Below are 25321 nucleotides of genomic sequence, written 5' to 3' on the forward strand. Positions count from 1 at the left end.
CACCGACTCGCCCTGAGCTTGCTCTTCCTCGTGTGCTGACCTCTGTCATTTCCCAAAATGCAGGGGCAAGCAAAGGGCAGGGGGTGGCTGCTCCCCAGCCTATTTCCAGCTCCTGTCTCCCTGGCAGGCTATTTTTAGCTCATCCATTCTACTTCTGTTGCCATCCGTAAAGCTTAGAATGTCAACTGTAATATTAAACGAGCAGTGGGGAAGTGAAAGGAAAATGCCAGGGAGGTATTTAATAAATGGAACTCGGAATTTACGTGGGAGGCCAAAGATGCTCCAAGCGTTGCGGGGGGACAATAAACCCAAACAAGCTGTCCCTGGATTATTGTTCCTTTGGCAGGAGCAGGCAGCTTTGCAAAGACACCTGGTTTTCTAACAAGGTGCAGAAGTGGCTGGAAAAGAAATGTGATGGAGTAATTTCTTTTCCCCTGGATCCCGCTGTGATGGAGTCAGGGTACAGTGGGACACACACTGCTGAGAGGGGCCATGAGCCAAGCCTGCAGTCAGGATCTCACGTCAAGCTCTGGAGCAGCTGACAGAAATGTTGGGCTGTTCTAGAACAGGCTCTGACACTGCCCAGCACCTGTGGCTCTTCCTCTCTCTCAGGGTGGTATTTTGTGGGGTTTGAGTTTCTTTTGTTGTGGGGTTTTTTTAGTGCATTGGTGCTCTTCAGGTTCTCCCCGAGCTGTGTGGTGCCATTTCAGGTGTGTCAGTCACAGACTGGTTTGGGCTGGAAGGGACCTTAAAGCCCATCCAGTGCCACCCCCTGCCCTGGGCAGGGACACCTTCCACTACCCCAGGTTGCTCCAAGCCCCGTCCAACCTGGCCTGGGACACTTCAGGGATGGGGCAGCCACAGCTTCTCTGGGCAACCCGTGCCTGTGCCTGTTCCAGTTCAGCTGGTTCCAAGCCCTGCCTTTGATCAGTGATCTAAATCATCAACAGACCCACGATCTAAGGCATTTTCTAAAATAAGCTTACAGCCTCTCTGCTGCTGCCTGGTGCAGCTTGCCATGGTGTGAGTGACATGGTGTCCCCAAGGTGAGCAAACCCCAACAAACTGCAAATCACACGTCTCTGGCACGACAAAGTCGCCTTGTCTGTGGGTGGTTCAATGGGGGCTTGTACATTGTGGATATTGTGCATTCTGCTTTCCTGAAAATAGCCCTGGTTTCCCTGGAAAGCTGTTAGCCAGGGTTTGTGAGACATCCTGGGCTGAGAGCTGACAGCCTGTTTTGTTGGCCGGGTATAAGAGGCTTTTCACTCCCCGGCTCAGCCCTCCTGGGTTCCCGTGGCTGCGACTGTTCTGCTTGACCCAGGAGTACCCCAGTGTAAGGCTAATTCTCCAAACTAGACTAAACAAAAATAGTGAATTTTAGTTTCCCTGCCTTTTTTCGTGTTTTTTTTTTTTTTTAGCCTAAGAGTTAAACCTTTCTTTGTTGGGCTGCTGAAAGTGCAGCACATCCTTGTACAGGAAGGTGGAAAAAAATCTGGAAATTATTAAGATGCCCAGAAACACTGAACTGAAAGTTTGAGTGAGGTCCAGATTTATATCCAAAGACTCTCATCGGGCAGCTCTCGGGGGTGATTTGATAAGGAGCTGAGCCCTGACTCATAAATCTGCATCCATTCCCTCTTGGAGAAGCCCCATTACACATCCTGGCACACGATCCCTGCTGCCTCCAGGGTTTCCCCTTGCAGTAACTGTGGCTTTAGGGTGATTATGGCCATCTCTATCCCTTCCCCATGAAGGACAGAGCTGGATTCTGGCAGAAGAGCAGCAAGCTCCCTTTTTTTCTGCTTTTGCTGTTGGTGACGAGGCACCATCAAAGCCCCCTACGGATCCACTCACATTTTGCTTCACCTCCTCTTCTGGTATCGTCCCGGTTTGCTGATGGGCTGGTGTGTGGGCAGCTTCCCAGAGCACCTCACGGTCTGGCACTGCTGCCTGTGGAGTGCAACAGTCTCCCCAGGGTGAGCTGCCTGGGCTGGAGTCAGGCAGTCCCTTCTCCCAGGACAGCAGAGCAGGGCCAGGCTCCCGGTCCCGTGTCCCACATGTCATCCCTCCCGTGGGGAGAGAGTCTCTGCTGGCTAACAGAATATTCTCGCCCTCCATGTGGGGTGTGCTTGTTTACAGACGCTTAGAAATTATTTTTCCTTCCTACTGGTGACTTTTTGTTCCCCTTTAAATCCTGGTTAAAACTCCTCTGCAGCTCACTGCCATCGCCTTTGCATCCTCGTGTGCTGTGGAATCAGGAGCGATGCCAGGCTTGCAGAGAGCAGCGGTGGGCTGGGTTGTGGTTGCAAAAGCTAATTACTGGGTTATTGTTTCTAACAGCGCTAATCCCAACTTCATTTTCCTGTTAATTGTCCATCCATCCAGCCTGGATGGGTTTTGTCATCCTGGCTGTGCAGTGCTGTTGGCTGCGAGGTGTAAGCGGTGCTGCCGTGACGGTGGGAGCGGTGGCCGTCCCCAAAGATGTGGCTGTGAAATGTAGCGGCACTTGTGGGGCTCCCCCCGTCATCTGAGTGGGGGAGTCAGATTGGCAGACTCCTGTGCAGTGATCCCCTGTTTCAAAATCAGCAGAGGAGAGCTGGGGAGGAGGTTGCAGTGCTGGTGTGGGGGCGGTGGGAGGCTGGTGCTGGTGCTCAGGATTCTGAGCTCGCCGTGTCCCTGGGTTCTGGGGTGATTCATAGAATCACAGAATGCTTTGAGTCAGAAAGGACCTTAAAGTTTATCTTGTTCCACCCCCTGCCATGGACAGGGGTGTGGGATAACACAGCTCACTATCCTGGTGCCCAACAGCCCAGTCAGGGACCGTGTGTTCATCATCTCAGGAAAACCACCCGCCTGTTCTAAGGCAACCCCATCAGGGACAATCCCAGGTTTATGCAATTTTCAGTAGGTTCCAGTTCCTTGAGCACCAGGATAGTGATCCATGTTATCCCACATCCTGGGTTTGCCTGGAGCAGCTCATGTGGGACACCTTGTGCCAGGGGTGGAGGGATTGGGAGAGCTGGAACCAACCCTCCACAACAAATAGCCCCTTCCCAGCCCCTGCACGGTGGCTGTGCCAGCATGTCTGCTGGGAGCCCTGCTTCCACTCTGGAATGGCCAGGCAAGGGCTGGGGGAGTGTAAGCAAGCAAAGAGCGTCGAGGGACTGGTTGAAAAGCAAAATTAGAGGCACAAAACTCAAACCTGTGGATTCAGCTCTCAGACAAGCGATGCTCATCGTGCAAACCGTGCAGGTGGGGTGTCCCCCCACCCAGGCAGCTCTGGGCTGTGTGGCTGCACATCATCCTGTTGCTGGGAGCACGGACTGAGGTGTGGAGCCACAGCAATGGGTTCAGCTAACTCCAGTTAGCTCCAAACCAGCTGACTGGTGCGACTGTAGCACCAGTGCTAAGGGGACCAGGGAGGCAGTCAGCTGGAGGGGTGAGCTGGCATTGTGGAAAGTTGCTTTATTTCTCCCTTTTCCTGGCCAGAAAGGGGGTGTCTCGGGGTGCTGGATATCCTACATGTCCTGCTGCCCGTGGAACTGGATCAGCATCTCACACAGGGATCGCTCTGTGCTTCCAGAGGCATTAAGAAACTTCCAAAGGCAGCGGGAGTAACTGGAAGAATGCAGATCCTTTATTAATAGGGTTTACAGAAATTTTCTGCTGGGCAGAAATATTGATTCTTTATTCCTATTTTAAAAGGAGCTTTTTGTAATGATCACTGGGAGTCGTTTTCTGTCATCGATTGCAAGGGAGCTGTGCTGGAGCCCTCCCTCCATTCATCCCGTCCCACGAGTGCCGGTTTCCCTTTCAGGAACACGGAACTTCTTAAATCAGCATTTCTGTCATCTTTGGAGGGGGGTGGGGGGTGCAGTGGGTGGTTAAAGAGACATACACGTTTGCTCTTTTAAATCTGGTTATGCTATTCTGGAAGTTCACCTTTGAGGGGGAGGAGGTGTGGGGAGGCAGACGCTAAAAATAAACCTCCCCCCTTAAGTAGATCAGTTCTGCGTTTGACATTTACATGGAATTCATTTGCATCTCATTTGTACATGTTTCTGCTCAATAGGTAGAATGTAAGAAAGCACAACCTAAAGAAGTGATGTTTCCACCAGGGACGAGAGGAAGGGCACGTGGATTACCGTATACCATGGACGCTTTTATGCTAGGGATGGGAATGTTGGGTAAGTGCCGGAGCCACCGCGCAGCTCCCGGGGCCGGCGGCTCCCCTGTTGTCTCCCTGATTTCCAAACCCTTAAACTGTAGGGGTGAGCAAATCCCCTGCACCTGTGTGGGTGCGAGGCTGAAACTTTAGCAGGGGTGGAGTGGAGGAAATAATCCTGTCTGTGGTAAATGATTAACTCCCCCCCGCCTGGAATATAAAAAAATTTGCATTTAAATGGATGTTTTAAATAGCCTGTTTTACTCTTACTCGCAAAAATAGAATGATGAAAGATGCAGTGTGTTCATTCTGACTAAAAATGATCTCTCCCCTTTTTTAGAGGAATTGAGTCACACATTATTCCCCTTCTTTTAAAGGTAGCTTTGACAGTTCAGCATAGATAATTGAAAATCTTGCTGGTTCTTAAGTGACATGGATGGAGGAAGCGGGGAGATGCATAACAGGACAGGTCGCAACAATAATTACAAGTTTCAAGGAGATGGAATGGTATTTTAGTCCTGAGTATTGTGTCCAGAAAATACTAATTAAATGGGATAAACGATATTTAATGGCAAAATTCTATTTGTGCGCGAGGTCTATTTAGTTATAATTGGTTCTCATTTGTTTCTGCCTAGATAGTTGTTCTTTGTATATAATGTGACAACCTCTGGATACTCTCTCTCCTCAGCCAAAATGCTGCAAATCCATTGCCAATGTTCTTTTGTAAAACCCCACATATTTTCAACTTTCTGCTTTGTATCCCTGGCCTTCCCCTCGGTTGTCACGTGCTGTGTCCGTGAAACTTGTGGGAATAAGGGGGCATCTGGAGGTGTCCCCTGGCAGCAAAGAGCCTTTCCCAGGCTCATGTCCCTGGTGTGTAGCCTCTCTGGGGTGCTTTGAGTTTCCTGTCCTGTGTTTAGATGATCCCACAAACTGAGCACAAAAGCCCTTGGAAGCTGGGTTGCCCTGAGCTCTGCCGAGCAGGTCCGGGGGCTGCCTGAGATGCTGGAGGACCCCAAAGCCCCTGGGGTGGGCATCAGCTCAGAGGACTTGGTTCCTGTGAGGATCAGGCTGTTGTGCTGAGGTGTCTGACTCCAAGCACCGCTTGATTTGATAGGAAAAACTCCCTGCCATGTTTGCTTTATCTCTGAATTAATAGTACTTCTGTTCGTGTGGCTGGAGCGATCCATTTCTGGGACGTGTAATTGGGTTATTTCAGCTGATCATCTGTTTTGCTGTCCCCACGCTCCACCGCCACCCTGCCCCATAGTGTTTGGAAATTACATTTTCTGCTTAAAATATTTATCTTGCTCTAGTCAGTCCATGATTTCGTTACCTGTGTGTTCTCAGTGTGCTCGAGCAAATGTACTTGATTTCTGCTTTTGCTTCCCCGCCGGCGGTGCCCGAGGTCGGGCTGGTGGAGGTGGTGGGGCCGTCGTGCTGGCCAGTCCCCCCAGCTGCAGGAGGAGAGAGTCCACGCCACCCTGGCAAGCCAGGAAGATCCACAGCATCATCATCCCTCTTGTGCCCACCACGTGGCCTCAGCCCTTCTCCTTGTGGCCGGGCAGGGGGTGAATGGAGCCAGATTCGCCTCAGTGTCCTGAAGGGAAAATTCAGCGCTCAGGTGAAGCAGCAGTCGTTCCCACCGGAGCTGCCCCTCTGGGAAGTGGCTGTTTCAAGGCGTGAGAAGTAAGGGAAGAAGGCCTCAGCAGGTGGATGTGCACAGAGGAAGAGATGGGGCCTGCCAACAGGTGCCCCATCTGTGCCCTGCTGCAGTGGTGGGTCTGGGCCAACCCACCCGGCCCTGCTCCAGCAGGGCTCACACCGCGCTCTCCCTGCATTTCCAGTTGGGGTGACTTGCTCAGCACTGATGATTGATCCGTGGTGAAAGCCAGGTGCTTCATTATCCACTCTAGATGGTGTTTCATCTTCCCAATTCCTGCTTGCTGCGGTGGCACCGTGTTAAATAATTAAGTGCTAAACAAGGAGATTGCAGCGTGGGAGAGCAGAGCTGCCTGGATGGCCATCAGAACCCCCCATTTCAAAGGCTGCCAGGCCCGTCCCCATGAGGAGAGGGGTGTAATTAACCCATCAGACGACAAGGCACAGAATCCCATCACGCCAGAGGCAGTGTCTGCCACAGCAGAGTGTTCTGCGGGGTCTCAGGAGGCCGGGTCAGCCCTATCCCATTCCTCCTGTTCCGTGCCCAGCTGGCCCGAACCAGAGCAAGTGGGGCTGCTCGGGAAGGACTTTTGTACCTGTTTGCAGAAGCCCTTGTTCAAGGTCACCTTCTCCAGCTGCTATTCACGGGCAGAGGAGGGAATCAGAGGAACGAACGCACGAGACAACCCAAAGGAAGGAGCAGGGAGCGACTCCCTCCAAAGCTATTAAGGAAGTTGGTCTTTTTCATTAATCACAGCCTCCCCAAGGAGCCTGCAGCAGCCGGGGTCTAAAGGTGCGCAGGCAGCCGCTTCTGTGATGATTTGGTTGATTGGAGCAAAATTAAAGTGTTCTTCTGAAAGGATTTTTTGACTCGGAGAGCGCGGGCAGGCTGAGCCGTCTGCCAGGAACACTTCTGGGCTGTCTGGGGCTCGGGCTGCTCGTGGGACACGCACGGTCTGGGGGAGAGCAGGGGCGTTAATGAGCCTCTCTGCACGAGGAGCGGTCGGGGCAGTTTTGGTTCCACCAATCTCCCTCCCTCTGTCAGCCCGGCTTCCCTGTCAGGAAGAGCTGCTCCCCAGCCCTGGGGATGCTCGTGAACAGGTCCCGTGTCCCTCCCTGCACACGTCTGTGGCTGAGTGGGAGCAGTTTGGTGACCAAGAAGTTCACCCTGTGCCTGGACCCTCACCGCTGTCAGCTGGCCCTGGCGTGCAGTCCAGGAGCCCTGTCACCCAAGGACATGATGGTGTCACATGTTGCCCCACAGCTTTTTGCCCTCTGTTTGGGTCTGTGCCTGCAAACTTGAAAAGAAGAGAGAAGAGAAGAAAGCAACATGAAGAGGAAGTGGTCTCTGTCTGCCCTCCCATCTGAAGCTGCTCTCTGGGATGTGGCAGCCACCATGGCAGTGGTCCCGGTGGTGACAGCCAGATCTGGATGTGACCCTGAGCTGAGGCCCCACCACACTCATTTCTCCTGGCAGTGGGCATCTTACTGGTGTTTAATGTTAAAGTTGGGCTCCTTTAACTTGCAAATCCCTCCAGAGATGGGAGCACTCGTCTCCCAAAGCTTACCCCCCTGGAGTGCCGGAGCGATGCCCGGTAGGATCCCCGGTTTGGGAAGGTCTCTACCAGGGCTGTGTGTTCCTGCACACGCTCAGTCTAGGTAGGCTGAGCTCATGCATAAAAGAAGCTTGTGCCCTTCAAAGAAAGTCATTCCTTTTTCCATCAGACGCTGTTCAGTGGAGTAGCAGCTGCCTCTGAGGCAGGTTCTGATGGGGAGCCCTCGGTTAGCGCAGGCTGCCCTGGAGGCTGGCACGGTGCTCCAGCACCGCGGGCTCTGGCAGCAGCACCCGCCGCCGATGGGCACAGCTGCCATCAGTCACATCACTCCTGAGTCCTGCGAGAGGAGACAGGTCAGCCCAGGGCCAAGGGACAAGCTTCTCCAGCGGATGTGTTTCTCCCCTCTAGCTGCTTCCCAGGACGTGACTGCCCGTGTGTCTATAGGAGATTATTTTTGGCTTTCATTCCTCCATGCCACAGGTACCTCTATCAAGGTCACAGCACGTTTCTTTTGGGAAGACCCTCAGGATTGCTGTTGCGGTGTGGGACTGTGCTTTGGTGGGGAGACCCTGCCTTCCCTTGCAAACGATTTGGGGTTCCTCAGAGCAGCATTTGGAGACAATAATTTTCTTGCATTTATTAGAGCATTTGATTCCTTGATGTGCTCGGTGTTCCCACATATGGAGCATGAGCTTTGTACCTCTCAGACCACCAAATTTTGAAATGAAAAGACATTTCCATAGCCTGGGCAGGAGCCAGGTGGAGGTGGAGGTGTGAAAGTGGTTTGGTTGCTGATTTGAGTTCTGCTTCCAAGGGCAGGAGGGTCTTGCTTCGGAGGAGGGGATCCCGACAAAACTTGGAGTTTTGGTTTGCCAGCGAGGGATAGTTAGAGGGATTGATCATTCCCCAGGACTACCAGAGCAAATCAACTGCTCAATGCCCAGTGAGGGATGAGGATGGCACCTGATGGGAATGTTGGGTAGGTCAGCATGGCCATGATTTGGCTTGGTGAAGCATCCACGTGGGCGCGGCGTTAACGCGCTATTGATATTCAGCCAGGCAATTTCTGTGTGGATCAGGCTTCGAGTCGTTAGAGCAGAGCCGGGCACTGCAGCAGTAAATGAAGAGGAAAATTGAAGTAATGTTGTATTATAAATTTATGATTTCATCTGCCTGACTTAGAGAGCGTTGAGCGCTGGCGGTGCCGGCAGAGCCCCCGGGCAGCTCGGCTGGTGCCGCAGCCATCGGGCACAGCCATGTGGGGCCAGGGAGAGTGGGGCTGCGGCAGGACTGCCCTGGGGTGGAGGCAGGACCATCCCAGGGCGGGCAGCAGATGAGGTGGCATCCGAAACCATTGTGGGCAGTTGCCATCCACCACCGTGCCAATCCAGCCAGGGCCACAGGCACCGACCTGCAGACCTCAGGTGCTGCCCAGCACATCAGTCCCCTGAACCCCAACAGTCACGGGGCTGACAAATCTGCTTCAGTATTGTGTGAATCAAAATAGAACTTCATTCTTTCCCTTGGCAAGGAGAGGGGCTGCGGTCGGACGCCGCAGAGCGATTTTTCAGCGGTGCTGTTAATGGCGCTACTTACTTAACAAACAATCCATTTATCAATAGGGTTGTTTAAAAAAAAAAATAGAAAGGAAAAGAGGTTTGTAAAGCTTAACTCTGAAAGATCTGATTTAATGACAGAGGTGATTAGTTTCTAAGGGAATGCAGCTGTTGAGCTGTGAAATAAATAGTCAGGGGCTAAGCGGTGTGTACACATCGCTGAGAGCACCATGTGCTGTCCGGGCATCACAGGGCTGCCTTGGCTTGGCACTGCTTAATCCCATCATCAGAATTCATCCAAGCATTTTTATCTTCCAGGTTTAGATTATGATTAATAGTACATTATATGTATATGTGAATGTGATTGGAAATGGAGGGGCTTACTGCAGCAGGAAAATAGTCGTGTGATGGATGAGAGTATTAAAGGATAAATAAAAGCAGAGGTAGGAGCCCCCCAGAAGAGCCATTCGGCTGCTGAACAGGTTCTCAGCCTCCAGCCCAGCTGCTGCCAAGATTCCCACTGACTTTAGATAGTGGGAGCAAACTTTCCCTGATGGTTTCTTGATCTGGAGAGGTCTGGGCTGGCGCTGAGGATCGGCAGGGATGTTGCATTAAGTGTGCTGGAATTGCAAAGAGCGGTGCCTGTTTTCAAGAAAACTGAGGGAGGAAAGGTTGAGGATCAGTGGGAGGTGAGAATTCTAGGAAACCTCCTGAGTGTGCAGGACACCTCGGGCCATGGGCTGTGCTGGTCAGAGCAGACAGATGCGGTGGGACCACAGAGAACAGCTGTTCTGTGTGAGGGTGGGGAGGTTAAAACCAGAGTCCCAGTGTGTGACCCCAGGGCTGCTGCCACCAGGACACAGTCAGGGACTGCTGGGACCTCCAGCATGTACACAAGCAGGAGAGTGAAGCCCCTTCCCCTGGCCTGGCTGTCACTGCCTGTGGTCCCAGCACCACATAAAGAGGGCAGACCCTTGGCCAAGCACCGCAGGGCTGGCAGCTGAGTGGTGGCACCAGTGTCCATCAACACCCTCCCTGAGCTCTGCCTCACATTCCAGCTGCTCATTCCAGTGGGCAGAGTTACCACTCTGTGCCTTAACTGAGGTGTCTTTATGAGCAGAATGATCTCAGGTGGTTTTTTTCTCCTAATAACCCTTCTGGAGCTGCCGGGGGTCAGCGGCGTAGCTGCTCTACCTCAGAAACGGCTCTGGGAAGAGCCTCGCGCAGCTTCCTTTTACTTTCCTGAAAAATTAAAAGCTCTTTGACTCCCTGGCTCCTTTCTGCTGCTGCAGAAACTCTTTGATGTGTTAACTGTTGTCCTTCACACTCCCAGGATAAAGAATTACTACTACCTTAATCTCCAACTGTCAATAGCTCTGAAGCAAAGTACATTCATTGTAAGCTCTCCAAATGTCAGAGCAAACCCGTGTTATGTGTTTAGCCTTAGCATTTGGCATTTACTCTTCCAGCTAACAAGTATGCACAGTCCTTGGGCTCCAGACACCAAAGTGCATGTTAATTACCGGAGTGACAGGGCTCCTGCTCGGAGCTGGGCCAGCTCTAGATGTTTCTATTCAGGGTAATGATGAAACCTCTCTGCAGTTTGGCATGAGCAGAATAAATCTGATTTTTTAATACCTTTTGTAAAATCAAGTCTCACCCATCCTTCCTGTCATTGTGTATTGTATTTAAAAAATACCCTCTTCATTAATCCTCAAAATCTCTCTCTCCCTTTCTCTTTTCTTTTACGTTTCTGTGGTGTAGGTTACCCAAATTTTGTGGCGACGTATGGCCGAGGATATCCTGGATTTGCCCCAAGTTACAGTTATCAGTTCCCAGGTATGTACATTTCATTTGCAGATTTGCTTTATTTCCCCTCTTTCCTTCTTTTTTTTTCCCTTTTTTTTTCTTTTGGGTAGTTTTTGTTTGTTTGTTTTCTTTTTTTGTTTTTTTTTTTTGTTTTTTTTTTAATCCGTAGCTGGAAGCTGAGACAGGCAAGTCTGCAGGGAGCATCTCACACAACAGCAAATTTTTATTTTATTTTTTTTTTACTATTTTAAAATAGATATTTATAGAGACATATTTTAAATACATTTTTTGCTAACGTGTAAATTGGTACTGGTTATTTGAAAACAAACTTCTTAAATTAAAACATAAAGCAAGAGAGATCACCGAAGAGCTGTTACCCTCCCTTTGATGGGTTTTTCCTTTCATATATATTGTAGAGCTACACACAGACACGCACACGCACACAGGGACCCGCACACACCTTCCCGTGCTGTCCTGTGGTAAGTGAATATTCAGCTTCGGAGTGAAAAGTCCAGCCTTCCTGTGTTCTGGGGGGGGGTCTCGGGGGTCCTTCACAGGAGTAGTTTGGCGTGTTGGTGGTGGAGTTTGGCGCTGGTTGGTTCCCCCTGTCCTTGGCGTAGCCGGGGCCGGGGTGGCTGCGCGGCACAGCGGGGTCAGGAGGAGATAAATCAGAGAACCACACAACACAGGGGTTTGGGGTGGAAGGGCCCTTCGAAGGCCATCTAGTCCAACCCCCTTGCAGTGAGCAGAGACATCTTCCACTAGATCAGGTTGCTCGGAGTCGTGTCCAGCCTGACCTCGAACGCTTCCAGGGGTGGGGCCTCCAGCAAAGCCTATCCAAAGCCCCTTGTCCTTCCCAGCACATCCACGGTGGGACTGACACCACACAGGACAGGGATTCTCCATCCCTTCCACCCTGGGGTTTTCCCAGCAGCTGGAACAGCCCAGCAGCACTGCTGTGTTTGTGGCTGAAGCCCTGCCTGGCCACCGCGAGACCCCCGCGGGCCCTGCTGTAAATTCATGAGCACCCTCATCACAGGGGCTCACCTGCTGCAGCCCCACCACCCCCTGCCCCGCTCCTTGGGGCTCAGAACAACGGGGTGGGAGCTTGGGGTGATGGGGAAACCGAGTGAACCCCCTGTAGTGAGCAACAGCAGGGCAGGAGGAAAACCAGCATGCTCACGGGAAGGTCCTCTAGGATGGGTGGGGATGTGGATGGATGCTTGGCTCTACCTGAGCAGACACAGAGCCTTGTGTTTGGCCCTGGGTCGTTAGGATGAGACCCTGCTGTGGAAGAATGTGGATTGTCATCATCTGTAGGACAAGCAGTGTCCTTGGGATGGGGCTTTTGTGCAGCTGGTTTTTGCAGGACCGATAACACCAAGGGTAGCAGCGCTGTGAGGGTTTATTGTCTGAATCCTACCAAAAGCTCAGCCATCTCTTCCCGTCTGTGCTGCACCCTCCTGGGCCAGGCCCGAAACAACCAGGGTGTCAGTGGAGCTGCTGGGGTGAGTGCTGGGCAGGGAGGGCCAGCAGCAATGGGTGACACGGTGCTAGTGGGGACAAGGCAGGTGACCCCCTGGAGAACCCACTGCTGCTCCACTGGAGCCAGGGGGAGAGTCCAGTCCTGCAGGATTGCAGCTGGGAGCTGGATGTGAGGAGGAGGCTTCAGCAGGCGCTTGTGTCTTGTCTCACACTTCTCCTCCTGGTCCTCACGATTCCTTGTGGCAACTGATACGTATGAAGGCACTGAATGAGAGACTCCTTTGATAGGTTTAATGACGGAAATCATCGGAGCTTAGATGAATTTAATTATAAACGTCTAAAACGAACGTGTCTGCTGCCTGGCAGCAAAGGCACCCTTCGACTCGAGCCCTCCTTAGATATATTTTTGTTAAGGGCCTTGTTTTCCCAAAGCAGGCCTTCCATTTACTGCCTGGTTATTTTCATTCTCCTGCAGAGATGGAACCTGGAGAAAAAGATCCAAGTGGGTTGTCAGCACTGAAAAGGTGCCCCAGCTGTGGGCCATGGGGAGCCTGCGGGAGCTGGGCAGTGCTGGGACATGCTCAGGGTCCTGTCTCACCTTGTTGGCTTTCCCTGCCCCAGAGCTCTGCCCCTGCTCCACTCCCGCTCAGATCATTCTCCCTTAGCAGTCAGAACCTTATCAGAGTTGTTGGGGGGTTCTCAGATGATTTGGAGCATGGCCTGGCAGAGCGGCACAGGGCATGGGAGCCTCCTGGCCAGAGCACAGCATGAGGGGTCAGGGCTGGGCAGCAGGATGGGGTGTCCCACTTGCTGGAGCAGGTGTTTGGGGCAGAGAGCCTGGTGTCAGGGAGCCATTTGGGAGCAGGGCAGGAGCTGAGGACAGGGATGTGCTGACCCTTCCCCTTCATGCGTTTTGGCACTTGCAGAAGTGCTTGTGGGGCTCGTGGTACGACTGTGTCTTGGAGTGTGGGACAGGCACGTGCAAAACAATGGAGAGGAATCCAAAATCTGCTTTTTTTAGTAAGTTGTCAGGTCCAGAATCTTAATATTGTGATTTGGAGAGAGAAATTCTCAGCTGTTTCTGCAGGAGCATCCTGGGCTGTTGGTCTGAGAGCTTCCTCTGCCTCCTGGCTCCGCGACACCCAGACGTGGTCGATGTAAATGTGCATGTAAATGTACAGTCCCACTCCTGGGGTTCCTCTGGGAGGAGGCCTGGCAGTGTGTTTGACACAGTGCAGTGTGTTCTCCCTGCAGGTGCCCCTTCGTGTGCTGGGCAGGGGCCGGGCTGGGGTCACCCCGGAGGGTGTTGGGGCAGAGCTGGGCTGGCACAGGCACTGTCCCGCTGGGCTCTTGGTCTGTCCCAGCGCAGCTCACACTGCCCTACTTACTATTTCAGTACATTAAAACCAAAAAAAGGGCAATTCCCATCTGGTTGAACTGTGCTGATGGTATTTGCTGTTGTCCAAGTGAAAGGAGGTACAAATGCCACGCCCCACCTGTTTGCATTCCCGTTCCCATGTCCGTGGTGGGCACGGCGCTGCTGGGGCTGCGGGCAGGGTCCCCTCACAGGCTGTCCCACAGCCCCTGACTCCACGGACAAGACACGTGCAACCCTTTGGCGACTGCTCTGTCCCCTCCAGTCCCGTTATTCCCTCCATCCCTTCCTCATGCAATACATTGCCTCTTTTATTTTAATTGCAATCACTCCCTTTCTGTGTCTCTTTTTTTATTTTTTTTTTTTTATTTTTTATTTCTGGGACTTATCTTTTCAGTTTAATCTATTAATTTCTGTTCTTATTTCACTTTGCAGACTATTTGCCGATTTCACAAGACATAATTTTTATCAACTAGTTCTTAAAGATGCATAACAAATTAATCGGGGTTTACTACAGTGCTAATGAGAGAGAGACAGAGAAAGCCTGGGTGGTCCATGTTTAATATCACTGTCCACTGAAAAATTGCTGCTCTTACTGGCTGGTTTGATTGACTGGACTTTTTATTTTATTTTTATTTTTTTAAAGGCTCCATATCCTCACTGCTTTGAGTTTGCTTTTAATTTTTTTTAATTTTTTTTTTTCCTCTGCTTTGTTATGAGTTTTTAATGCCCACTTGGAATGTAACTCACAAGGACGGGGTCAGGGGGCGTTCCGAAGGCATGACTTCTCACAAACTTCCTAGAAATGGTTTTATCAATGAAGTGGGAAGGGCGATTGGGTCGATTGGGTCTCACAAACAGCCCCAAAGAGAGCGACTGGCGCTTTTTAACGTGGGGACACCCAGCAGTAGCACAAATGGGATCCGGGGTGGAGCAAGACGGGTGTCTCCTGTCCCTGGGATGACGAGCAGCGCAGGGTGTAATTATTCCAATCAGCGACCCGATGGCTGCCACAGACCACCCGTGTCCTCATTCCATTCCCTTGGCACGGGGGCTCTTGGAGAGCTGCCCCAATCACACAGAGGCCACGGGGAGATGCCACCAAGAGAGGGGCCGAGGCAGCTCCTGCCCCCCCAGTGATCCCTGCCCCGCTCCCAGAGCCCGTGGAGCTCTGAGCAGCCTGCTCTAGTGGAAGGTGTCCCTGCCCTGGGAACGAGGGGAGCTTTAAGGTCCCTTCCAACCCAAACCACTGTGGGGTTCTGGGCTCCCAAGCTCTGACCGCCCCTGCCCCGCAGCCGGCGCTGCTCCCGCACGCTCCTGCACCTGCTTCTCCTTCCAGACTTGGCTTGCAAATCACGGGGGAGTTTCCTAAATTCTGGCCAAGCTTTCCCTGCTTAAGCTGCACCTTGCACCTCTTCATCTCCACCCAAATCGCAGGGGAGCTGCAAAGCTCCTGCCATTGGCTTTAACAAGACCGGATTCTGGACTTTTGGGTAGAAAACACACATTGTATTTAAAGTCTGCTCCTCTTGAAGTGTTTCTGCCCATGTGATAAGTTTGTGAGAAGTACGTTGCATGCTTACAGTAGAACTGTAATGCATTTTAATGTTTGTTAATCCACTTGTTTAAAATGTCAGTGTCAAAGGCTCTACAATCCACGGCTGTGCTGTTCATTTCATTAAAGATGCTTGATGTAATAATTGGGTAGTTTTCTTTTGACTTTTCTGCAGGCAATAGCTTTTTTTAATCTGTATGGCTTCTTATTATTTTGTTTGGGTTTTTTTGCTATGAATTGCTTTGCTTTTGTGAACTTGTCTTAGTGTGCATGATTTGCAAACATTTTGGCTATTGTGAATTTTCTCATTTTTTGTAAATAGTCCATCTGTGCTTTTCTTTTTTTTCTTTTTTTTTTTCTTTTTTATGACTTTTTTTCCTGTAAGTAACTGAGGTAGAAAATAATAATAAATTGTTTACAAAGGATCTGCTGTGTTGCTGCTCTCTTAGCTTGCAGTTTTAATATTTGGGTTTGGACGCCCCAAATAACCAGTACCAATGACAGTTGAATAAAAGAATAAAACAACCATCACTCAGAGCGTGTGACCCGGTGTTTGAAGAGCCTGCAGAGGAACAGTCACATATGAGGTGTGTTTACAGCAAAAATTACACCCCCCAAAAAAAAAGACAACAATGCACTTGTAATTGGGGGGAGAGGAGTGGTCTGTGTTAAAATTGCAGCTTCCCCACGGGTGCTCCACTGCTGTGGTGGGATTTTCTGGCACTGTCTTTATCCCAGTTATACTTTCTCTCATCATCACCTGAATGTTTGGGCGTTCTTGAAGTTTCGTAGAAGCCTTCAGGTCAGGAATTTAAATTATTTATTTTAATTAAGGGTTTGTTTGCTTGTATGTTTGTTAAAGCTTATTAAAACCTTTGTGTATGGGGAGAGGTGGGAAAAACAAATATTTTCACAAACTTTGCAGAGCTCAGGGAAATACATTTGCTTATTAATAATGGTGCTGCAGAGGCCAGGAGCCCAGCCTTGGGTCACACTCCTGCAGTGCCTGGGGCAGTGGAAATGCCACACAGGATGGTTCAAAGTCTAGACTGGTGGGCTTTGTTCTTATGAGAGCATCTAAACCAACTTTGTGTGAATCTGCAGAGCTTCATTTGGTGTCTTTCCTGATGCCAGTCCCGAACAGTTCACTTGTTGCCCATCAGTGCTGGATAGGGAGATATTTCGTGTGAAAGTTATTTGTGGCACTTGCCTAGTAGGTAATAACTAGAAAGTAGTTATTTTTGGGATAAGGAAAAGGAACTGGTGCCAAAGACAAGGGGAATTATGACAGACAAAGGCACAATTATTTTTAAATGCTTGAGGCTTCTTTGTTGTGGTGTCTGAGAGAAGAAGAAGGAAGGAGGTTCCTGTGTCTGGTGTTTAGGGCACGCAGATCCAAGTTCTGTTGCTGCTGCAGGTTTCCCCTGTGGTTAACAACCTCTAAGGGGAGTGCAGTGGGGATGGGAGGGAGAGAGTGTAGCTCCAGCATCCCAAAAATTCCATCTGTAGCACGGTGCAGTGGTGTAAAACAGCCAGGGTGGGATGTGTGGTGCTTCATCGACCCTGAGCCACATTCCCCTGTGCTCAAACACCCAACTGCTCTGGTGATGGAAAGTGATTTTAAAAGTGCTGCCTACACATGGCTTCTGTACCCGTAGGGAGTGATGAAGTCAGTATTAATAGGGGTCAGCTCTGTAGAACACTCTTCAGGCACTGTTAAACAAGTGAAGGGCTTGTATAACATTTACTAACGGGAGCAGAGTTTGTCTGGTCGTGATACTGGAATGGTCAAATGTAACATTTGGGAAAGGGGAACTTGGTGGCAGCTGCAAAACAGGAGCAGGAAACGTAAAACCTATTTTAAATCACCTGTTCAGTTAGTTAAGAGATGTGGAACAGAGCTGGAGATGTCTCTCACTCCTTTGTCTAACCTGTTCTTAGCTGCTTAAAATCTGCTCTGATCAGCCCTGCACTGCATGCCTTGTTTTCACCTGAACACATCACTGCATCTGCATGGCGTCAGTGGTTTACAAAGTGCATTTGAAATCTGCTGGAACCACCTGAATTACCTCTTCCCCCCTCTCCATTTCAGCCTCCATCACTGAAAGCAAAGACTGTAGACTGGACCTGGTTTAAAATTAGAGATTTTGGGTGTTACTTTGCTGAGGAGGGGCCGTTCCCATTGCAGGTGCATCCCTGGAGGGAGGAGCAGCTGGAACTGCAGACAGCAAGCTGAGAAAGTAATATAGCAAAGCCCATAAATCTCCAGCTAGAGGGTTCTCCTTCAAGTTCTGCTTAGATGACAGTAGCTTGTGTTTTGTTGCAGGAAAAAATGGTCTCAAAAGGTGTTCCCTTAGACTGAGCAGAGCTGGAGCACCTTTGCCTCTTTTCTCAGAAGAGCTGCATTTTTTTAACGTTACAGAGAATTGTGTAAAATGCCTTTTCCACCTCCTGTTTTCCCCACCCCTTAAAATAGTCTGATCACTGAATTTAAGGTGAGGTTTTCCAGAGAACGCTGTTGATGTGATTTGAAGGTCCAGCTGCCACTGCTGATGGCAGCAGAGAGTGGCCAGTGAAAATGGTGCCTGTCTCCCTTTGCTGCTCCATCTCCTCGATGTGAGTGAGGCCCATCTCGAGGTTTCCTCAAACACCGTGTCTGGCAGAGGACCAGAAGTGCCCAGGTCCTTTGTTAGGTTTTTCTCTACTGATAACTTTAATAACTGAGCAATAAGAACATCCTGAACAGCGAACTTGAATGCTGATTGTCCTTTTCTCAGCTGCTCACTGATCCGTGCCTGGAGTTGGAGGCTTTAAAACTTCAGGGTCATTGCCCTGGAAATGAGTTATCCTGGAGGGACAGGGAGTCGAGAAAAGGGAAAAAAACCTCCAAACCTGCCAGTGTCTCTGGAGGGCTCTGTGTTTTGGGGTGGTGCTGCAGATCCAGAGCGATGGTTCCTGCTGCGGAGAGGCCACAGCTGCAGCCACCGGAGGTGTAATGAGAATAATTATTCACAAGAGTAAAGAGGCGTAACACAAACACTCGTGTGTGGAGGAGAACATGGATAGCCCTGCAGAAAGAGGAACATGATCTGGTAATGCCCATCCTGCTGTAAGGAATCCTCTGTGTCCGAGCGAGCCAGAGCACGATGGCTCAGCTGCTTTTGTGCCTTACGCCTCAGTGGAGACAGTTTGTAACTGTGAAGCTGCTAAAAATTGGAGCTGGGCTTGCAAAGAACTTGAAGAGGTCAGTCTCCTTTTTTTTCCCATCACTTTTAGTAGTAGGATTTCCATCTGGCCACTGAGGAGCTCCCACGTCCTGCCCTGCCCAGGGGCTGTGAACGCGCAGTCGCTGCAGCGATGCCCTGAAGGTTTCTGGGCTCAGCATCCTGATCCTCTCCTCTGACTGTTCTTACAGTGTGGCTTATGGAATGCCCAGTAGCATTTCCTCCAGTGGGGCTCTGGGAAGGTCCCTGTCTGCCAGTGCTGGGTGAGCTGCAGCATCTCTGAGAGGGGGTGTCTGCTCAGCACGTGTGGGTGGGGAAGAGTTTCCCACCCTCTGGTACCCTTGTCCTGTGATTTACTGCCTTGGCTTTTACGTTGCCTCTTTGTGTTGAATTTTTCTAGCTTCAGCCTCCAGACACAAATTCTTTTTATGCCTTTGTTCATCATCAAGGACCTGTCTTTAAATAATACTTCCCCAGATAGTTTAAGTCATTCATAAAAACTGAAGCAAGCAGCTTAACCAAATAGCTCATTTTCCTTACCATCAGAGCAACTGAAATGAGGCTTGAAGCAAATCAGTGCCACGTTGCTGAACTTTAAATAGGTGCCTTAATGTGGTTCCATCTAACCTGCCCTTGTTCATCCAGCAGCAGGTGACTGAAATGCAGAAATTCAGAGCTGCTGTGCTGTGAGGCAGCTTGGGGCCAGTGAGCTCCCAGGTATTTCCTCCCCTGCAGCAGTCTTTTACTTTATGCTTACCTTGTTGATTAAAAATTGATGGTAAATGAGGGGGTAGAACGAGATGATCTTTTAGGTCCCATCCAACCCAAACCATTCTAGGATTTCATGATTCTATGAAATACTTTCATCAAAGCCAGCACCTTCATCTTGAACAGAATTAATTGCTTTTAGGAAGAAATTCAGTTGAAATTCTCTGTCCTCTGTTCACTTGAAGCTCGTGATTCTCTGTGTTTCACCAGTTGCTGATTAGGGACAATCCCAATTACGTACTGGGTTTCAGTTTTGGATGATGGCAACTTCCAGAGGGCACGTTTCAGGAATGGAGCCTTGAAGCTGCTGTAGGGTAGAAAGAGTAGAGTAAATAACCTAAGTCAACTGCCAGCTTTTGCTTTTTGGTTTGTGGTTTTTTTGAACAAATAGTTATTTTACAACAAACTGTTTGCCTTTGAGAAGTTTCCCAGTTTTCAGTACGGTGGAATAACTGCAAAAGGGGTTATTGCTCTTGAAACGCCACAGGATGATAATTTGGAGACAAACAGGGCTTTGTCTCACTGATGCATGCAGTAATTACTGGGCAGAAGTGCACCATTCTCATCCTAAAACCCACGGCCTGAGAGTGGCAACAGCTGAAAAATGGGTCACTTACTGTACATAAATTGAAAGTGCCAAATTTTAAATTGACTGTATTTGGGGTTTACTGGGTTTTTTTGAAATTCCAGAGCAGAAATATTTGCTCATCACAACATCCATCATTAACAGACCCCAGGGGGTGTCGGGCGTGGGACAGACCCTCACACGTGTGGCTGTGCCCTGGATGACTCGGGGGCTGCAGGATGAGCTGTGTGTCATGAGGTGTGTCATGTGCTCTAGCTGAAGTTTCCTAATTTTCTGACCTGGTGAAGTGGATTTTAATCAACTCAGTGTAACACAGTGGAAAAAGACAAGGGGAACCACTTAAAGGGGCTGTCACAACAGAGGAGTTGGAGCGGGTTTGCAGATGCTGCAGGTTTAATAGAATTGATCAAAACCTTAGGAAGGAACTTCCCTGTTTGCCCTGGGGGTCAGTCCCTGGCACTGACTGTGGTGTGAATGGTGCCATCCCCCTTCTCCAGAGACAGACCTGGCTGGTGGGAAGCACATGACATTCCAAGCAGGGCTTGTCGCTGCTTCCACGTTCCTGCAGACTTTGGAAGAACTTCACAGAGTTTGCAGTCAAATCCCAAAGAGTTAATTGCTACTAAACCATAGTAATGAGTTGTGAGTGATTTGGTAGGACCCCAGTCTTTGATTAGTTCTGGGGAATGTTTGATTTCTCTGGGTGTCTGTTTTGCTCTAAATTTTAAGCACTGAGTTGTTCATCTAAAGCTTGGAGTAGTAGCAGTTTGTGGTTTTTTTTCTGATTTGTGTTTTCCTTACAGAAAGGGAAGGGGAGTGTGAGACAGAGAGCCTGGAAGATGAAGGTTTTGAACATAAAGGGATTGTTTTGGGATGGAGCTTTCCCTTGTGTGTGCTCACCATTAAAGACGACATTTCTGTGCGGTAAATTGGACCCACGCCTGCCTGCCTTCAAAAAAACTACCAGGCTCTTCTGCTTCATGGTTTTGAGTCTCTGATACTTTTGAAATGAAGCCTAAAGATCCTCCAAAGAGGATAACAGTGCCTAATGGAAAGAATAATGGGAGCGAGAACCCCTCTGAAATGACAGCTCTGAGCCTCACACAGCTTTCTGGGCTGATCAAAGCTGCTGGGAACGCTGTTTGAAAAGGGGGGATCAGCTCCCCTGCTCCTCTTCCCGCTCATCCTGCACATGATTTCATATTCCAACCTTCTCACTTTTTTCCCGGTAGATCAAGTGACCCTCGGGAATGGCAGGTGTTCGGATCAGTGCTCTGGGGACCAGAGCATAGGAGATGAACTGTTGGGGGTGATGGGGCCTCAATCCCCTCATGCACAGGGACCCCCAAAATGCCCCACACGGAGCAGTCTGCAGCTCCTCTGCCCATGTGTGTGAATATTCCCAACACCCCATGAACACAGAGGAAGGGGGTTGCTTCCTCATCGTAGATTTATGGTGGCTTTTATTTTATTCCCTGTACATGTCCCATGATTTTGGTTATTTTCTGAAGTCAGGAGATGATTTCAGCATCTCAGCTTCCGTTTTTATTCTTACTTTAAATCCCTGTGCTCATTGCTGAAGTCTGAACGTGCGACCTCAGGTGCCCAAGTGCTTTAGCCATCAGAAGCGGAGGGAATTCTTTGCATGGTATTTTTATATGTAAGATCTTTGTGACTTCTTTTTGGAATGATTCCTATTGACTGGCTGGTTTTAGAGGACGAGGTCATGTGTGCTTTGGGGATGCAAAATACTTGGGATCTTCAGGGGCTGAGCAGAGCAGGGCTGAAGGAGTCAGTGATTTCTCTTAGGGCCAGGGCTGCAAGAAAAGGGGGTCCTGACAGTGTGGAGGAAGGGTGGAATATGGTTCTTGTGTTAATTCCCTCGCTCATGGTTGCCTTGTAGCCACGTCCAGGCTGGAGGAAGGAGAACTCGGTGATTTGAGAAGGAACAATCCCACTGGAGTGGGAGATGGAGTAGAGCCTGTTGAGCCCCTTGAGCCCCCGTGGAGACTGGCTTTGCTTAGGCAGCATTGTTCTCACCAGATTTACTCACAAAGCCCCTGGAAAATCCGCTAAATCCTGGGCTCTCAGTGCCATGCTGAGCGTGAGACGCTGGGGCCACGTGCTGCAGCCCAGGCCTGCTGTGATCACCCCCTGTGATCCCCTTTCTCCCACACTCACCTGGGCCCTGGAGCGGGCAGGTGCCTGCACCCAGCCATGGACTGAATCTGGGACCTCAGGACAAAGCCTTTAACCCAGATGTGCCCATCTTCCCCCCCTGCTTCAGTATTTAAAGTGAAACTGTTGATGCATTAAGCAGGAAAATTTATCTGTGAAAAATTGCACTTGGAACGCTGGGTTTGGCTTGTTCTGAGCAATGAGAGAGCATGAAATTGCTGTGAATCCTCAGGGCTTTCCTGGACAGTGTGTGAGCCCAGTGCAAAACGTTTAATGTGAAATACCTTCTAATTGCAGTGCCTGAACACCTCTGGGAACTTTTTTCCTCTGGGCAGTTGGGAGCAGCGGGTACACAAAGGACAGGGATGGTGCTGGCAGGAATCAGTGCCTTAAACAAACACGAGGAGTGAATTGATCTCTCCCTCCACCCTTTTGATTTTCCAGTGGAACTGAGAGGGCTGGGAGGGAGCGGGGCTGGAGCTGCCATACTCCCTGCCTGGCCTGGCTTCAAGGTACTCTTGCCCAGACACCCATTCCTGGCACCCAGTTCCCTCCAAGCCAGTGACACTGGGCCACTGTTTCCACTCTCTGGCTGCAGTTTCTCCTTGTCCCCTGCTCCAACTCTTGAAAGTATTCGCAGTGCCCCGTGCTGGGATCCCTGGCAGGCAGAGTGGAACAGTGTCAGCTGCCTATCACTGCTGGGAGGGTCAGGAGCAAAGAGCCACGTGTTACCACAGGGAGCTGGCACGGTGGTGAGAGGTCACACAGCATTGGTGGCTCGGCAGCAGTGCCAGAGAATCTGCTCCCAGCTGAGCGAGCCGATGGATGCGGTGCCTGGCAAAGGGCATTTTAGTGGGGGGATCGATTGCTCTCAGTACGTTGGATTGATCTGGGGATCCTCCAGCGATGGAACCAGCCTCTGAGTGTATCAGTGAGCAGGGTTTTGCCAATCTTGATAATCAATCCCTGTTTCCATCTCCCGCTCCTGGAGCTGGTGCCACGGCTGTTCCGCCTGCAGCGTTCCCGCACGGAGCAGCCGATCACACTTGAGTTGTTTGGAGTGCCGTGTTGCAGAGATGCTTTTATCTCAGCATTGGGATAAAAGCTTTCTTTGGGGGCAGAGGGATTAATTTTTCACACATCTGTCCACTGGAATGCAATAAGGAAGCCTTTGTTCGGGCTCTTTCCGTGGAGCGCCTTCTCCACCCTTGTTATTTCACTCTTCTTTTTGCATGGCAAAACTTTTTGTCCTGCATTTCAAATAGATCTTGAGCGTCCCTGGCAGCTGAACAAGAGAAACAAACTTTCCAGCCCTGTTGTTTGTGCTGTTCTCAGGGGATGCTTGGTGATTTGAAGGGTATTTGATTGGTTTTGGCAGAGGCGTTTTACTCCGTGGAAAATCCACGGCTCCTCTGATCCCTTACGGCCGGTTTAGGGAGCCCCTGGAGCCTCCAAATGAGGGATTTGCGGGTGGCCAGCTGGTCGTGAAGGTGCCATGGGAACGCTCAGGACTCTGCTCTTGGGCCGTGCGCCGTGGTGGGCAGGGAACAGAGGGGGAGAGATGGGGAATGGTGCCAGCTCTGCTCCTGCCGGAGCCACAGTGGGAGGGCTCGGAGCTTGGCCCAGCCATGGCTCTGCATGAGAATGAAGCCCCAGAGCCTCAGCCTTTGTCCTGCAGATGCTTTCCTTGCTCTTTGGAGATTGGTTTGACTCCAAAGTCTCCCCAGACCAGGATATCCCAGCTCCAACTCTAATCATATATCAGGGGGCCTGACCAGGGTCGATGGCTCCACCCCCAGCAAGAGGGAGTTTAACACTGATTGTAACATTCCCCAGTCTGGATGTGCTCCCCACATCCCACAAAAGCTGTAGCAGTTGCAAGCAAACAGGTTCAGCTCAGCCCTGAGGACCAGGGTTGGTGCTGGGCTCGGTGCACAGGGAGCAGCAGCCCAGGGAACCTCTGCATACATTTACCTCTGATATTTTTTTTTCCCCCCAACAGCCCTATTACCATATTTAAATGCAAGTATGTCTTTTTCTAATTGATGTTTTAAGTAGTTTCAAGTCACTCTAGTCTAGTTCTCTGCTCCTTTGCCCTGATAGATGAGCTGTAGTTGGGCCAATAGTGTAGAGGTAGAGGCTGTAGCCTGCTGGTCTCTCTGGGGTTTGCTCGCTCTCTCTGGCTTGCTCTTCTCTTTCTCTGTGCCTCAGTTGTTTTTCTGTGGTTCCTCAGCCTTGCAAAGCAGCTGTGATCAGAGTCCTGGGCCCACTCAGGTGGCTGGTCCCATGGTGGCAGCCAGCCCCAGGGTTGTCCTGTGGGGCAGCGGGAGCAGTCGGAGCTCCCAGAGGCCAGGAACCTCTCGGGAGTTGTTGACTTCAAGGTTTGGGGTTCTTGCAGGTCACCTGGACTTTGCCATTGCCCCCTTAAAATACATATATTGAAAGTCAGAGTCTCTGACAGATCTTGTGAATATTAATTAAGCAAAGCCATTAAATCTGCGATCTTGCTGGCAGCATTCCGTTCCTCTGGAGGGCTTGCTCCCCTGGAGCAGGGGGTATGTCGTTGAGCTCCTTGATCTGCGGCTGTTTTGCTTTCAAGAGCTTTTTTCTCTCTTTCTTTCTTTCTTTTTTAAACCACATTCCACTGAATTTTTTCTGCTTGATCCCAGCAACTCTGTGATCTTGACACGGGGACCTCCTCATATTTTCCATTACTGCTCTGTCTATAGACCAGCACGTTATTATCACTTGCAAATTAACCTGGAGGAGAATTCCCTGGTCGGTTGTGGAGCGGGCTGACCCCGTTTGTTTGGGAGTACAGAGACACGAGCCGAGTGCTGCGGGCTCTGCCACCAGCCTGCCCACCTCGGCCCTGCAGTGTGCCATGGCCAGGCACCCCATTCCTCCTGTGCCAGAGGGATTTGTGCCACCGGGACCCTCTGGCAGCGGGCACCTGGCGAGGGCTCAGCTCTTCCCAACCACGGTGCCTGCTGGGGGCACAGAGAGCCAGGATGGCGAGCTCTGGGAACTGTGGCCAGCCTGGGCCCTGCAGAGACTCGTGGTACCCTCTGGCTTCTTTCTTTACCCTTCTCCTTTTCTCCATGGCCAGGTTTCCCGGCAGCGGCTTATGGACCAGTAGCAGCGGCGGCCGTGGCGGCAGCAAGAGGATCAGGTAGGGGGGCCCGTGGAAGAGCAAACCCTCAGAGTGCAGGGTCAGGTAAAAGCTCTGTCGGTATTCTGTGTGGCTGCAGCTCTCCATCATTTCTCTGATTTTCCTCACACTTATCCTGGGGACCTGAAAACAAAAGATCAAAAAAAAAAAAAAAATTACTTTAAAAAAAAAAGTAATAAGTCCCGACCCAAACCCAAACTACAAGCAGAGGCCACGGGGGCTGGAGC

General features: G+C 50.5%; 1 protein-coding gene across 12 annotated transcripts in view; it reads left to right on the forward strand.

The window, feature by feature from the left end:
* The window catches only part of MSI2 (musashi RNA binding protein 2), a 219493-nt gene that overhangs the window by 167762 nt on the left and 26410 nt on the right, over positions 1-25321 (forward strand). For 8 of the 12 annotated variants that reach the window (XR_003571233.1, XR_003571234.1, XR_003571235.1 and 5 more), the window contains exons 9-11: positions 4076-4190; positions 10707-10781; positions 25032-25094. Coding sequence is in view for 8 of the 12 variants with exons in the window: in XM_027883872.1 (XP_027739673.1) it covers positions 4076-4190; positions 10707-10781; positions 25032-25094 (253 nt within the window). In the remaining 4 variants the exon portion in view is untranslated. Of the gene's footprint in view, positions 1-4075; positions 4191-10706; positions 10782-14046; positions 15531-25031; positions 25140-25321 lie in introns of those variants that run through there. The other 4 variants (XR_003571231.1, XM_027883871.1, XM_027883870.1 and 1 more) reach the window with 2 other exon arrangements.

Source organism: Empidonax traillii, unplaced genomic scaffold (genome assembly GCF_003031625.1).
Source record: "Empidonax traillii isolate 1590-97213 ecotype Southwest subspecies unplaced genomic scaffold, ASM303162v1 scaffold135:size1941959, whole genome shotgun sequence".
NCBI lineage: Eukaryota > Metazoa > Chordata > Aves > Passeriformes > Tyrannidae > Empidonax > Empidonax traillii.